The sequence below is a fragment of the Gorilla gorilla genome, chromosome 2 (assembly GCF_029281585.2).
Source record: "Gorilla gorilla gorilla isolate KB3781 chromosome 2, NHGRI_mGorGor1-v2.1_pri, whole genome shotgun sequence".
Taxonomy (NCBI): domain Eukaryota; kingdom Metazoa; phylum Chordata; class Mammalia; order Primates; family Hominidae; genus Gorilla; species Gorilla gorilla.
In genome coordinates, this window is record NC_086017.1 from 122843502 (window position 1) to 122858884 (window position 15383).

The 15383-nt window shown below is 36.4% G+C and overlaps 1 protein-coding gene across 1 annotated transcript; it reads left to right on the forward strand.

Annotated features, from left to right (window-relative positions):
• Positions 1 to 663: 663 nt before the first annotated feature.
• ABHD10 (abhydrolase domain containing 10, depalmitoylase) lies at positions 664 to 15150 on the forward strand. Its single transcript, XM_004036043.5, has 5 exons — positions 664 to 1017; positions 3582 to 3765; positions 8059 to 8170; positions 8716 to 8853; positions 13155 to 15150. Exons 1-5 carry the CDS (start codon positions 876 to 878, stop codon positions 13497 to 13499), a joined length of 921 nt encoding a protein of 306 aa, XP_004036091.1. The 5' UTR covers positions 664 to 875; the 3' UTR covers positions 13500 to 15150.
• The last annotated feature ends 233 nt before the right edge of the window (positions 15151 to 15383 follow it).

Below are 15383 nucleotides of genomic sequence, written 5' to 3' on the forward strand. Positions count from 1 at the left end.
CATCATGTTTCCTTATATGGGCTGCCTATTTATAGCTGTTGGCCAATTTTATTTGAATTATATTTTTTATTTATAGGAGCAGGCTGAATAGAAGTATTAATGTATCTATGCTACAAAATCCATTTTTCTAGGCTCTTAATCAACTTGAGGTGTCTTTTGCCATTCAAAAAGTTTAAATTCGTATACAAATATATTTTTTATTTATGATGTTGGGGTTTTGAAATCTTGGTTAAGAAAGTCCCTTCTGTCCCCGGATTATATAATATTCTCCTAAAATTTATTTAATCCTCTCAGTTGTATTCTTCCGTTGAAATCTTTTTTTACTGAAGTTTATTTTCGCATATAGCACGAGGAAGGGGCCAAGATAATTCAATATTTCGTTAATCAGGCATATAGATCTAGAGCGGGGAATGTCCGATACCATTCCAGGTTATACAGGCGAGATTAATGTCAGATCTTGGGAGCATTTCCAGTACAGGTTAAAACTGTCACGCGGTCGGCGGGATTGCAGGTGATGCAGCAAGCCTGGTGTCCTCGACAGGAGACGGTTTCCCATCTAGGACCGTTGGATAGGGTTCCTTTCTGAGCTTCCAGCTCTGTAGTATCTATCAGCTCGCTGATAGGGCAGCCTCCCGACGTCACTCAAAACATCCTAAAGGCCCCAAGCCAAACCCCGCTACTAGTAGAACCAACAGTCTAAAACAAACGAAAGAGCCACGACGCTCTGCGCATGTGCACTCTTCGCAAGCTGAAAATCTTGCGGGAAGCTCTTCAGCAAGTTCCGCCTTCCAGCCTGAAGCGCATGCGCAGCCTCGGTTCCGTTGCGTAGCGTGCCCCTCAGTGGGACACTGCAGGGTGCGGGGACAACTACGAAGATGGCGGTTGCGCGCTTCGCAGCTGTGGCGGCCTGGGTACCTTGTCGGAGCTGGGGCTGGGCAGCCGTCCCCTTCGGTCCCCACCGTGGCCTCAGCGTTCTGCTTGCACAGATACCTCAGCGGGCGCCACGGTGGCTCCCAGGTCAGTGTCCGAAAGGCGGGAGTAGGATGCGTTCTTTCGAACGCCTCGGGTTCCGTCAGTTACCGTGCCTGTGCAGTGCGTCTTTGGCGCCCGGTTCAAAAATGCTCCTCCCCCTTTCTCAACACCCCAGTTCTAGGCGCTTTGTAGACTTCTGGTGAAGGCTGTGAGGAGAGCTCTGCCGCGGCCCTGCGGCATTCTGGGCACCCCGGGCCCTCGCTGGCGTTTTACACTGTGCAGTTTAAAGAGCTCCTGCTCCTTACCTGCCTCCCCTGCATTAAAGGCCAACACTAGAAAAAATTAAGATGTGCGTTTAATGCATTATTATTAGTTACTTCTAGGAATTTGTAGATTGTGACTCCTAAAATGCTTAGACTGCCTCTCCTTTGAGTTTAGGGAACCTAACAATGCGAGGCATGTTCTTTGTAAAAGTGTAGACGCCCTCATAAGCCTAATTTCTAGTTCTGCTTTCTTGCTGCACCCACTCAGTGAAAGAACCATAATCATTATTGCACAAAGGAAACTAGAATTTGGGCTAAAAATCAGAGAACCTCGTATATGTATATATAGTCTTTGAATTAGATCCTTTTATTTTTTTGGCTTTGTGTGTGGTTCACACCATTGCCACGTAGCTGTCAGATGATGCATGGTGCTTGGAGTGGTAATTAATGTCACGGCACAGATCTTTTGTATGGAGATTTTTGTATCCAGTTTTTAAACTTTTATAATCGGATTAACTTGCATTTAGTTGTGCGCAACCAAAAGGCATGTTACACATGCAAATACTCCTAGTAAAATGTAGTATGTCAGTTCATTAACCAGAGTATATTATTTCATCTAGTTAGCACTTATTCATTGAGCACTTATGCACCAGGCTTTGAACTAATCTTTATGTTCAAAGATGATTTATGAATATAATTATATGAATCTGTCTACTTAGAACTTACATTAAATAAATTATAATCATCTCGGGGAAATTATGTTTTGAGAGGTGATTTCTGGAAGAGGATAGTAAGAATTTTTTTTAGTGCTCAGCTGAGTAGATGGGAAATGAACATGAGTGGATCAACATAACTGGTCCTTACCAAAAGTTTTAAATTTGGCATATTTCTCTATACTTTGAAACAAGCTTTTATGTAAAAAGGATAGCTTTAAGGCCTTCAATTACATCTTTGAAAAATCAACTTCTTAATTACAAAATGGGGAAAACTTTAGCAGCACACATGGATTCTCTTCTCAAGACTGAGAAGTTTTCAAAGTGGAGGACAGCTTCATTTAATATAAAAAAAGAAAATGTATTAGTCCAAAGACTCTAAGGAAGTACACAAAATTATTGTCTTTGGAAAGAAGAGGTGGGATTATAAATGACTCTTTTAAAAAAATATCTACTTGTTTCTTAAGAGCAAGTATGGATTTTATAATGGAAAATTTGAAAAAGATGAAATAGAATAATCTTATGAAGTTCACCAATTGTACTGTTGTACTTAAATTACACTAAAATCTCTGTGTACCATTTACAGAAAGCCAAACCAACAAAACGCAAAGTGATTGCATAGGTCTATAAGAAATCTCTTTCCAAAAACGATACTATCATATGTTATTTTTAAAGAAACTGCTCATTGAACCCACCTCAGCTGACAATAAAATTATGAGTTGTTACCATGGCTCATGATTTCTTGGTTGAGGTAGGCGGATGGGTGGGCAGGTGGATGGGAGTCAGTAATAAAAAGGGCACAGCACGTCCTCCTTTGAAACAATTTTCCAAGGGCAGACCAAACCTGTTTCTTCCCTGACCCCCAAGAAAGTAGGAGATGCAAGGCCAGGCATGGTGGCTCACACCTGTAATTTCAGCAATGGGAGGCCAAGGTGGGAGGGTCACTTGAGCCTGGGAGTTTGAGACCAGTCTGGGCAACATAATGAGACCCTGTCTCCACAAAAAATACAAAAATTAACCAGGTGTGGTGGTACATGCGTGTAATGCAGCTACTGGGGAGGCTGAGGTGGGACGATGGCTTGAGCCTGGGGAGTCGAGGAAGTCCAGGCTGCCGTAAGCTAGGATTGCACCACTGCACTCTAGCCAGAGTGACAAGGTGAGACCCTGTCTCAAAAAAAAAGAGAGAGAAAGAAAATAAGGGATGTGAAACTTGTCAAAAAATAAATTTAAAAACAAAGCCAAAAATCTCACAAGAGAGGGCTGAAACTATTGCGGGTAAATCTGAATGTTGGTTGATACTGTTTAGGATAGATGATAAAGCAGCAACAGGAAAATGTTTTTCGATTAGTCTCTGTCTTTTGTTGTCTTGAAATTCCTACCGCATTGTGTATTTTGGAAGAATCAAGACTGGACTTTGCTCAAAGAAGTTACTGATGGCATGATTTTAAAACTGGAGATCTCATGCACAGACTTGCTAACTTAGTACTTTGAGTCTGTTCTTGTTTTTTCTATTAAATGGAAATAGTATTTAATATCAATTCATTGAGATAAGAAAGTTAAGATCGAAAATATATATGGTTTTCCAAAGACTGAATTTACAAACCATAGTTTACTTTTTGTGTACTTTGTTTAGCTTGTAGACAAAAGACGTCACTCTCATTCCTTAATCGACCAGACCTTCCAAACCTGGCTTATAAGAAGCTAAAAGGCAAAAGTCCAGGAATTATCTTCATCCCTGGCTATCTTTCTTATATGAATGGTACAAAAGCGTTGGCGATTGAGGAGTTCTGCAAATCTCTAGGTCACGCCTGCATAAGGTAGGAACAACACATTACTGAGAAAATATTGCTACTGTTAGCATTACAATGGAGAATTACTTCTGTTCTAATCAGTTGAAGTAAATGCCAGCATTTTTATACATTATTTTAATGGTCTGTAAACTTGCATCTTGTGATTTAGGGTAATTTTAAAAGCAACCTTTAAAAGACCTTTTTTAAAGGCCTTTGTGCCACGCTGACAACCCTGGCAGAAAAGGACATCTTAAGGGAAATATTGGTAACTAAGCTCTTTAGAGGCAATAATGTATGTGACAACAAACAGATATACTAGTTGGCTTTCATACAGTCTCTTATATTATCATTTTCCACTGGGGACTTAAGGACTTTATTTGATCACTGTTTATCTAAAAGTAATACATGTATTTAAAAGTATCATATAATGCAAATTTCTGCTGAGTTTTCTCTTCCCTCTCCTGTAATCTGAATATATATAAGCATAAATAGGGATAAGTGGTACTTAACTCAAGCTTGATTTTATAATTCCTAATTTTTCATACTGAGAGTTATTTTAGTAAATAACTTTATGTTATTATAAGGTCTACCTGTAGCAGTTATATGTTTAGTATCCACTGTCCAGAAGAGATGGTATGATTTCGTAAAAAGAAGATTAGCCTGGAATTCAAGAAACATGAGTTCTAGAATAAATTCGAGCAATAACTATGACAAGACAAGTAAGTTAATAAACTTTGGACCTAAGTTTGTCATCAAAAGAAGGAGGTTGGACTAGAGATAACTTCTGAGTTATTTTCTAGCACTAACAGCCTAAAAATCTATCCATCTAAATTTTTAGAAGAGTGACTCACAAACATTCATTCAATAATTCTAGAAAATACAGCTGTATATAAAACTTTCAGACTACCTGTTCAATATATTAGCAGCAATTATGTCAATTATAAAATTAAATAAGATTTAATCTTATTTCTTTTACCAAACTAATGAATTATTTTATTTTCATACTCAGAACTATTTTAAAATCTGTTCTGACTTATTCTGAAGATTGGAGTACTTTTTGGAAATAGATTTTCTAGCACTATACTGAGTGCTGCATAATAACAAAGAATTATAAAACATTGTACTTGCCTATGAGGACCTTTCATTCAGGGTGGGGAAACACAAGATAAAATACATGTTAGAAATTTGGCAGAAATACTCATCAGAATGGGATTGTGACAAAAGAACAGTATACTTAATTGCATAAAGTTAGAGACAGTGGGATTGAAATAGATAAAGGAACGTTGAAGAATAATTCAGATTTGGGTAGGAGGGAAGTGCTGTCCAAGGAGGGGGACTGTCCTGAGCAGAAGATCATAATATCAAAAATATTGTTATCACTTTTCTTTTTTGCCACTGAATAAATTTGAATCAAGAAATCACCATTTTACCAGTTCTAAAATTTCAGCTTTGAGACTATGAGAGTTATAACCAGTTCCTGTCTCCCTATAAGACATAATGTGGCTTTTCTGCATTTTTGGATCCTGTATGAGTATACCTTCATAAAGAATAGTGCTTAACTACAAATATTTAGTTTGAACAAGTTCCATTTTATTTGCTCTTATCAAAGTTCATCACAGTCTAATTATTGTTAACTATTGATTGCACTTTATTATAAGAGATTTTATCTTCTATTCTCTAATTTTTCAGGTTGCTTTTGTTGGGATTTTTTGCTGTAAAATTTAGATCTTCAATGATGAAATAGTTTATTACACAAGAAAGAAAACATATGACTGTATGAAAATGTTTTATTAAGGTCCTATCACCATGCCTAAAATAAGACCGATTCAGATCTCAGGAATATAACATATGGTTTTAAGGCTGGTATTCTCTCATAATTATTTGTAATAGAATTTTTATTTGGGACTACATCCCAGACTATTGAGGCTGCTAAGATGGAGATGTGCTACTGTTTAAAAGTTTTAAAGTGCTGAATATGTTTGGATTATCTTTGTCTCTAGATTGGGGTTCAGTGAGAGTTAACTATATTTTTTTAATGGTACCCTATTAGTATCACCAAGTATTTATATTTTCCTTCATGAAGGAGCTGTACAAGTATTTTGCATCCTCACCATATATTTGGAAGACAGCTAACTGTAAAAGATGCCACATTCAGCCATATCCAATTGCCACCTATGAAGAGAGAAAAGGAGAAAATTAGTTGGTGTCTTTCCCCCTTTTTTCCTCCACCCCTTCTACCCATCTCTTACATACCCTGGATTGAGGGGGAAACAGTAACTGATTTAGACTGCACCAGGTGCCCTGTTCTATTTCCCAAGGATCCAAAATCGTTTCACTTCAAACCTAAAGAAAAATTTAATTTCTTCTCTCCCCTATTTCTCATAAATCCCTTACTTACTGTACCAGCCATTCCACCAAAAAGGTTCATTTGAACTAGGCTCTGGGAAAGGATATCAGTAAAGAAGAGAAAAGATATCAGTAAAGAAGATGATGGAAGAAGGTATTCCAGGTAAAGGAATCAACAGTGTGAGATGTGAAACACATAAGAAAACATAGACCTATTTTAGGAACAGTAAGTTCATCAATTTCTCTAAAGCAGTAGTATTCCCTGATGAAGTGAGTACTACTGTAAAATTTAGTAGTAAAAAAAAATTTACTGTAAAATTAATTGTGAAATCAATCTGAAATGACCAGAATATAATGGTTAAAAAAAACAGGCCAAAACACTAAGTGTTTATGTTGTATATCACAGGGAGCACTGAAGGTAATGCTATAATGTTAAAGAAAAAAACTGACATGTATATAGTGACTCTATTTAAAGACAGAGTCATAGAGACACAAGATAGAAGGCTACTGTGATAGTCTAGGTCTAAGATGACAAATAAACACCTACACCAAGATACTGGACTTACCAAAGTACCAAGAAAGGGTTGAACATAAGAAGAAATGAGAAAGAATGGTGATGGTATAGGGCAGGCAGTATTCTGTGGCCTGGAAAAACAAACGAATAAAACAGCCTCCTCTTAAGGAACTGACATTCTAGTCAGAGGGAGATGAATGTTTAAAAACAAACTTGATTACAATACAATATGAAAAGTGTTGAGTACATACAAAAGAAAGTGACTAGTATTAAATGGGGCATATATGTCAAGTGAAGTTCCTCAGAGGAGGTGACATGACTTAAAGGGTGACTACGAATTTGGGTTGGGGAGGAAGCTGTTCTTGGCAGCAGAACAGCATGCTAAGGCTCTAAGTTATAAAAGGGTGTAACTGGGAATTAGGAGTAGTTCAGTATGACTAGGGTTTAGGTAACCTGTGGGTGTGGTATGATACTTTATACCACCATGATTTTTTATTGATTTGATACCCTTAAGGAGAGGTAAAATTCATAGATCAGACAGATAACTGAGCCTAGATAACTAGGAAGTTGGAAGGAGAAAGGGATGGGTTGGTGATGATGAATTTTATTCTGGTCTCCTTCCCTTCCATTAATTCACTAAATATACACTAAGCACCTACCACTCACAAGGAACTGAACTAGGCACTAGGAACGCATTGAAACAAAGCTTGTGCCCATGTGGAACTTTCATTCTAATGTGGGAGACAGACCATAAATAATCAAATATATCTCAAGTAGTAATAAGTGCTATGAAGAAAATGAAGCAGAGTAAAGAATTAGAGAATGATGAAAGCAGCACAGTTTTAATAATTGAATGGTCATGGGAGGCTTTTCTGAGGATGTAATATTTGAGCCAAAGGCCTGAATGAAGTGTGGGAGCAATCTAAATGGCTATCTGGAGGAGAGTATGCCATGTGGAGAGAAAAGCTGATGAGATGGGAGCTTCAAGAAGCAAAGCGAAGATACAGTTGGGAGGGAGGGAGAGAGAGAAAACAATGAGAAATGAGATCAGAGAGGTGATCAGGCACCAGAGTATGGTAAGGGCTCTGGATTTAAAGATTATAGAAAGCCTTTGGAGGGTTTGCAAGACATGGTTTTGTTTTAAAAGGATCACTCTGCTATATAGGGAAAGACAATGAGTGTGAAAATGCAAACAGGAGACTTTTTAGGAGACACTTGCATTCAGTTCGGTTGAGAGACACTGTGACTAGGACCAGGCTGGTAGCAGTGGAGGAGGTGAGAAAGTGATTGGACACAGGAGGTATTTGAAAATTAATAAGCCAATAGAATTTGTTAAAATACATATTGGTTGTGATGTTTCACTATAAGCATTATAGTAGTGAGGAAGGTGCTATCTTTCTTAAAAATTAAAGAAGCAGATATATAGATATTTAGATATAGATTTTTTCCCCTTTTTCCAGGTTTGATTACTCAGGAGTTGGAAGTTCAGATGGTAACTCAGAGGAAAGCACACTGGGGAAATGGAGAAAAGATGTTCTTTCTATAATTGATGACTTGGCTGATGGGCCACAGGTGACTGTTTTTGTTAAGTATGATGATAATTACTGTAACCTCGTATTTAAGCTGTTTGTTTTGTTTTGTTTTGTTTTGTTTTTTGAGATGGAGTCTCGTGCTGTTGCCCAGCCTGGAGTGCAGTGGCGCAGTCTCGGCTCACTGCAAGCTCCGCCTCCCGGGTTCATGCCATCCTCCTGCCTCAGCCTCCCAGGTAGCTGGGACTACAGGCACCCGCCACCATGCCCGGCTAATTGTTCGTATTTTTAGTAGAGACGGGGTTTCACCGTGTTGGCCAGGATGGTCTCGATCTCCTGACCTCGTGATTCGCCCGCCTGGGCCTCCCAAAGTGCTGGGATTACAGGCGTGAGCTACCACACCCGGCCTAAGCTGTTTCTTTAGATATGAAAATGTTTTTATTTAATTTAAATGTTTAATCAATTTTGATATTTGATTTAAAATGATTCTATTTTTACTTTCTAATTTTTTTATTGTACATATTTTGTTTTATGTTTATAACCTGTTCTATCTTAAAGACCTAATATTTTATTTTATTTTACTTTTAGATTCTTGTTGGATCTAGCCTTGGAGGGTGGCTTATGCTTCATGCTGCGATTGCACGACCAGAAAAGGTCGTGGCTCTTATTGGTGTAGCTACAGCTGCAGATACCTTAGTGACAAAGTTTAATCAGCTTCCTGTTGAGGTAAGTCAAAAGTCACTTTTGCCACCTCAGTATATTTACCGCTTATACTTCTTCTGCTCCCTCTTTCTTTGAGGGAAGGAGGGACAGAAAACAATAATTCCTTTGACTTACTGTGCTGGCCCAGCTTTTGTCTTAGCTGCCTTTCTGTACACAATCTCTTTTCTATCTTTAACTATTTGGCATCTTGTTTAAGATTTCCTTTCTTCGTAGTCTCTTCAAATCATTCTGCCAAGTATTTGAGACACATTAACAAAATCACACTTTGAAGTTTCTTTTTTTTAGCCACATTTTCTTTATTATTACATTTACTTATTTGGATCATACATCGTGATCTCCTTTTGGTCCTCTTACTTTGTGGCATATGGGCAGTAGTGCCTGTTCTTATGACTATGTTAGAGTGGGCTAATGAACTGAAACTGCAGTCATCCCTTGGTATCTGAAGGGGATTGCTTCCAAGACCTCCCATGGATACCAAAATCCATAGATGGTCAAGTCTCTGAGAAAAAAAATGGTGTAGTATTTGCCCATAATCTTGTATAATCTAAATCATCGCCAGATTACTTAAAATACCTAGTACAATGTAAGCGCTATGTAAATTGTTGTTATACTGTATCGTTTAGGGAATACGGACAAGAAAAAAAGTCTGTACACGTTCAATACAGAGGTAATCTTTTTTTTCCAGATATTTTTGATACAAAGTTAGTTGAATCCATGGATGCAGAAACCATGAATATGGAGAGCTGACTGTCTTTGTTTTAGCCTAAAAGCAGCCTCAGTTCCTCTCAACAGAACTCTCCAGACAGATATTGTCAGTCAGAGTGACAGAGACACAGAAATTAAAGAAAACAGAGCAGTAGTTAAAAAATATGGTCCCTAGGCTAGCAGCAGCAGCAGCAGCACCTGAGAACTTGTTAGAAACCCAAAATCTTGGGTTTTACCCTGAATCAGAAACTGGGGGTATGGCCCAGCAGTCTGTGTTTTAACAAACCTCTTGTAAAGTTTGAGAACAATGCTTTAGAGAATGGAGGAAGAGGAGAAGGAGGTTCAGAAATTTAAAAAAAAAAAGAAGAAAAAACGTATGCAGTGTTGAATAGTAGAATGTCATTGATTTGCCTCAAGTTCTGCATTAATACCTGTGCCATGTATTAACTAAGTTCATTCTTAGTTCAGGTTGTTTTCAGCTCCTTAAGAAATAGCATTGTGTGTGTATTCAGGTTTCTCATATTATTTCCTATCAGAGCTGAAATTACAAAGCTGGTCTTCCTTGAACTTATCTCCTGTTTCTGAATTTTGTTCACTTTCTTGGTGATTTCTCATACATAGTTGCTCAATGTCTTCATGTTTTTCCCACCTTTGCCATTTTGTGGATCTAAATGTGGACTCCTTGCTCCATCCTCTTAACTCAATAATACAGCGCTTCTTGGGTAGGAAATTATCTCAAAGACATGGCAGATTGAAAAGGAGTTGATTTTTGGGGGTTGGGGGGTTTATTGTATTTAATTATTGGTAAATGACAAAACCTGTGTACATTTGTTTTGGTTTTGTTTTTATTTTGGGGGGTTTTTAGGGTATCTCTGTTGCCCAGGCTGGAGTGCAGTGGTGCAGTCATTGCTTACTGCAGCCTTGACCCCCTAGACTCAAGAGATCCTCCCACCTCAGCCTCCTGAGTAGCTGGGACCACAAGTGCACACCACTATGCCTGGCTGATTTTTGTATTTTTTGTAGCGATGGGGTCTCGCCATGTTGCCCAGGCCGGTCTTGAACTCCTAGGCTCAAGAGATTCTCCTGCCTTGGACCCCCAAAGTGCTGTTTAGAGACACAAGCCACTGTGCCTGGCCATGTACATTTCTCTGCGTGTGTGTGTGTTCACATCAGTCAGAGTGAGCATAGGGTAGATACTTTCTAATTGAGAAGATTTATAATCTGCAAATCAAGGCATTTTTTGCTAATACTTAATCAGATAAGCAGTTGTTAACAGAAGCATGTTGAGCCCTTGGTTAACTTAAAAGCATGTATAAGGAAAGAGCACCAACACTAAGACCGCTATCTCTTCTCCACATAAACAGCTAGCCCTAACAATGTCAACGGAGCAGATGTGGAGATTTTTACTATCTTTTATAACCCTGGGAATAGTAAGCCCAGCATTTCTCATTACTTCTGTAAGAACTTGACCATCCTCTTAACCGACTCTAATTATTATCACCTTCTTTGGACACTAGAGGGCCTCAGACATGATGCACAGCTGTTGGGAATGTAAGCTTCTGAACCACATTGCCTTGATAAGTTTTGTTGATGTAGAACTTAATATATTGTACATTTTCTTTGGGTAATGTCTTTGCTGTTTCTGAACTTTTTGTTCTTGAGGATTTGAGACATACAACATTTTATAAAGTTAACTTTGTTCTTCAAATGGACCATTTTCATTCAATTCAGTGGCAGGTAGCAGAGCTAGTTGGGGGCCAGGGATGCTTAAAATGAAACTATTATTAATTCAGTGTCCCCTTAATTAGCAAAGCCTCCACTTCAGCTAATAACCAGTGGGACTAAGTTCTATCTGCTGAAGTATTTACAAATTCAGAAACAATCCTGAGTAGCTTGAGGATAGCTAAATATCATCTTTAGTTTAAATATTTGGTTCATATGTTGTTTTAATACAGAGAATGCCATGATATTGATATAGATTTATACATTTTATAGTTTTGTAGAATTTCATTAATTTTAAATCATTTGGAGACATATTTAGAAGTACAGTTTTTTTTTTACTGAATTATTAAGTCTTTTTGGAATTAAAAATACATTAAAAGCTTAAGTACATATAGATTATATTATGTCATACATATTTTTTAAGTTCTTGTTTTCCTTTTTACATTTGCAATAAATTAACAATTTTAAACATGGGAAAATCATAGTATATTTGTTGAAACTTTAAATTTTTCAAATATGTGTAGCTTTTCTTTCCTTATTTTTAAAAATTTTTGATAAGATGTCCATTCCATTTTTCTAGAAATGCCCTTCATATTATATGATTGTAACAGTCTTGAAACTATTCATAGCTTGATTTTTGTTTTAGTTTTAAGCTGTGATCATCTTTCCAATAATCTATTATATATAAATAAACTTATGCTCAAAAGTGTTCATGACAATACCACAGTATGAGATGGTCAAACTAATTAAGTCAATTATGGTGGACTGCTGTGCAGCATTTAAAACCTTTTCATAGAATTTTTTAAACCCAGAAATATATGTACTAAATAAAGCAGCATAGAAAACTGTATATGAATGTGTAATATGTATGTATTTTACATATTACACAAAAACCAAAACACATATAGACAAATATTGGAAGGAAATAAGCCACATATTAATGGTTTTTCTCTCCATAAGATAGGATTATGGGTGATTTATTTCTTTAATTATTTTTATGTTTTCTATATGACTGCATGTTACTCATTATACAAAATTCTAATTTTTTTAGAAAAATTAAGATAAATTGTATAAAAACTAAGAGTTCTCAAAAAGTCAAAGGACATGTATATTTCATTTTAAGGGAATAAATGTACAGATATTATTGTTTGGCTTTCAGGAAGTATGTGGAAGACTTCTTTGTCATCCAGAACAAAAATCAAATTTTTTTCTCTTTTATAGGACTCTGGAAGGAAAAACTATATTTCTTTACATTCAGCCTAAAATTGCATGAGTATGTGTATGATTGTTACAGTGTAATTACTCTTATTTTTTTGTTCTTAGTTCTGTGTTTGATTCTTTCTCTTCTTCCCCTATGCCATACCCATTTTAGCTACTTATAAGCACTTTTAGGTTTACAATTTTGAAATCTAAACAATGTTTATTCTAAGATTTGATTTTATTTAAATATGAATGATACCTGGACTGATTCCAAGAAATTGTAGTGCTTTTCTCCCCCTTCATTTTTCTTTTCAGTTGGGATGAAGCAACATCTGATTTGAGATAGTGTATGATAAAATTAGATAAATTTAAATTTAAGTTTGAGTCTTAGCCATAACAGTTAGTAGCCTAGCCCTGAACTGTTGCACACAGTATTTCATTTATCTAAACCATAATATCCTCTTTTATAAAAATAGAATAACAACAGAATTATTATCAGAATCTTATGGAATAATATGTATAAAATACCCATCACAGTACCTTGCATATAGTAATTATTGATAATTATTATTGTTATACTTTTGTGAACTGCTTTCTTTAGATTACTTAAAACTATTGCCTGTGTTAATGTTGCCTAAAGTCACAAATACTTTTATTTTTCTTTCTTTTTCCAATAGCTAAAAAAGGAAGTAGAGATGAAAGGTGTGTGGAGCATGCCATCAAAATACTCTGAAGAAGGAGTTTATAACGTTCAGTACAGTTTCATTAAAGAAGCTGAACATCACTGCTTATTACATAGCCCAATTCCTGTGAACTGCCCCATAAGATTGCTCCATGGCATGAAGGATGACATTGTACCTTGGCATACATCAATGCAGGTTGCCGATCGAGTACTCAGCACAGATGTGGATGTCATCCTCCGAAAACACAGTGATCACCGAATGAGGGAAAAAGCAGACATTCAACTTCTTGTTTACACTATTGATGACTTAATTGATAAGCTCTCAACTATAGTTAACTAGTATCACATGTTTAGTTGGTATGTAAACTAATGTATCCAGAAGATTGGAAGAGGGATAACAAGTGAAAGGTCCTGATACTTTAGGTTTTTCCCTTTTCTCTATTTTGTAAATATCAGATGAGTATTATTTAATGATGTATTTGCACAAGTAATGCAAATTGTGAAGAAGGACCAGCTGCTGTTTAGAAAATTTTCTCCTTCCTTCTGTCCTTGATTTTTTTTCATTAAAGTATTTCCTTTTTTTTAATTCAGGAAAAGTTTACCTTTCTTATGCTTATGTTAGCTGTGCCAGCTCTTAATTGCATCCTTTTCCAATTAGGATTATTAATAAAGGGTGAATATTTTGTTTTTTATTATAGACGGAAATTTGTAACATTACTTCTGATTTGAAAATGCAATTCACAAAATATAGGGAAATTTTTATTGAAGTAAATTTGAAATGATGGAGAAATTTCAGAAGCGTAATAAAGTTCACAATAAGGATAATACTTTATATAATGTATAAAGTATATATATTATATAATATATATGTTATATAAACTGCACATTATATTCAAACTTAAAATTGAGCTTTTTTTTTTAAAGGCCCAAAATTGTACAGTGATACAAGGAGCTGTTTGTAAAATTTGGCTTATGTGTAATATATTTAAATGGGGAATTTCATCTAAAACAATGATGTAGTATTTTTAATATTCTGATTGGTAAAATTAAAGAGGAAATTAATCTTTATATATTATTTCTTGCAGAAACATTCATTATTTTATTAATATTGCCCTAAGTACAACTAGGCAAGTGATTGCCACCTAAATCAGAAGACGTTCTGAAGTCAGTAAGAAAGTGTGAAATGCTAGTATAAAGGTTATTTTTTTTTCTTTCCTGAATAACTAAAGTGAGGTGTAGATTGAGCCTTGATATTATTGAGTTAATGTTTTTTATTTATTAATTTTGGCGGGACTTTATTTAGCTTGATTAGGTTATTATCTGTCAAACCTTTTAAGTTGACAACATGACTCATATATATACGTGTATAAGATGAGCATGTGTCGAAGACTTATTCAACTCATTAATGAGGAAACGAGCAGATAGTAAACCTGGTTCAAAGTACAATTCAAGAAACTGAGTATTTATGGGCATTGAAGAAAAAATGTTGAGATAAAATTGCTGTGCAGAAAAAGGTGTTAATGAAGCCGACCTGATTACTTAACCTTAGAGACCTGCTTTACAAGGTTGGCCCTTGATTGGCATCTGGGAACTTGGAGTTCAGGGGGCTTCCACCATTCCCAGAACTGATCAAAGTAGCTTACTATGTGTAAACTGTAAAACAATATAGTTTCTTCTGAACACCTGCTTTCCTTCTGGGAGTCTGGAATTTTGGTATGTGCCAGGCAGAGACTACCCTTTGTGACCAGCTCCCAGTAAAAACCCCAGGCACTCAGTCTCTAAGAAGCTTTTCTGGTTGACAGTGTTTCACAAGTGCTGTTAAAACTGGTTGCTGGGAGAATTAAGGTCATCCTCTGTGATTCCACTGGCAGAGGATTCTTGGAAGCTTGCACTTAGTTTCCCCTGACTTCACCCCATATGTCTTTTTTCCTTTGCTGATTTTGTTTTGTATCCTTTCACTGTAATAAATCATGGCCGTGAGCAGAACTGTATGTGGAGTCTTACGAGTCTTCCTAGCAAATCTTCAAATTTGGGGGTGGTGGTGAGGGCCTCTCCACTCCACAGATACAAAACTGGTTTATGTCCTACGGGGCAATTAAACTACAATCCATGGGTTATCTTTTATACTGGACAAAAATTACAAACCACAAAGATAAATCATCTATGAGTGCCACAGTCTCTGGTGCTGGAGTGGGTTGATAGAAGATGGCACTGGCTATTCAAG

Coding starts and splice junctions, on each gene's coding strand:
- ABHD10 (XM_004036043.5), top strand. CDS start 876: ATGGCGGTTGCGCGCTTCGCAGCTGTGGCGGCCTGGGTACCTTGTCGG. Junction 3,766..8,058: donor CTAGGTCACGCCTGCATAAG/GTAGGAACAACA, acceptor CCCTTTTTCCAG/GTTTGATTACTCAGGAGTTG. Junction 8,854..13,154: donor TTAATCAGCTTCCTGTTGAG/GTAAGTCAAAAG, acceptor TTTTTCCAATAG/CTAAAAAAGGAAGTAGAGAT.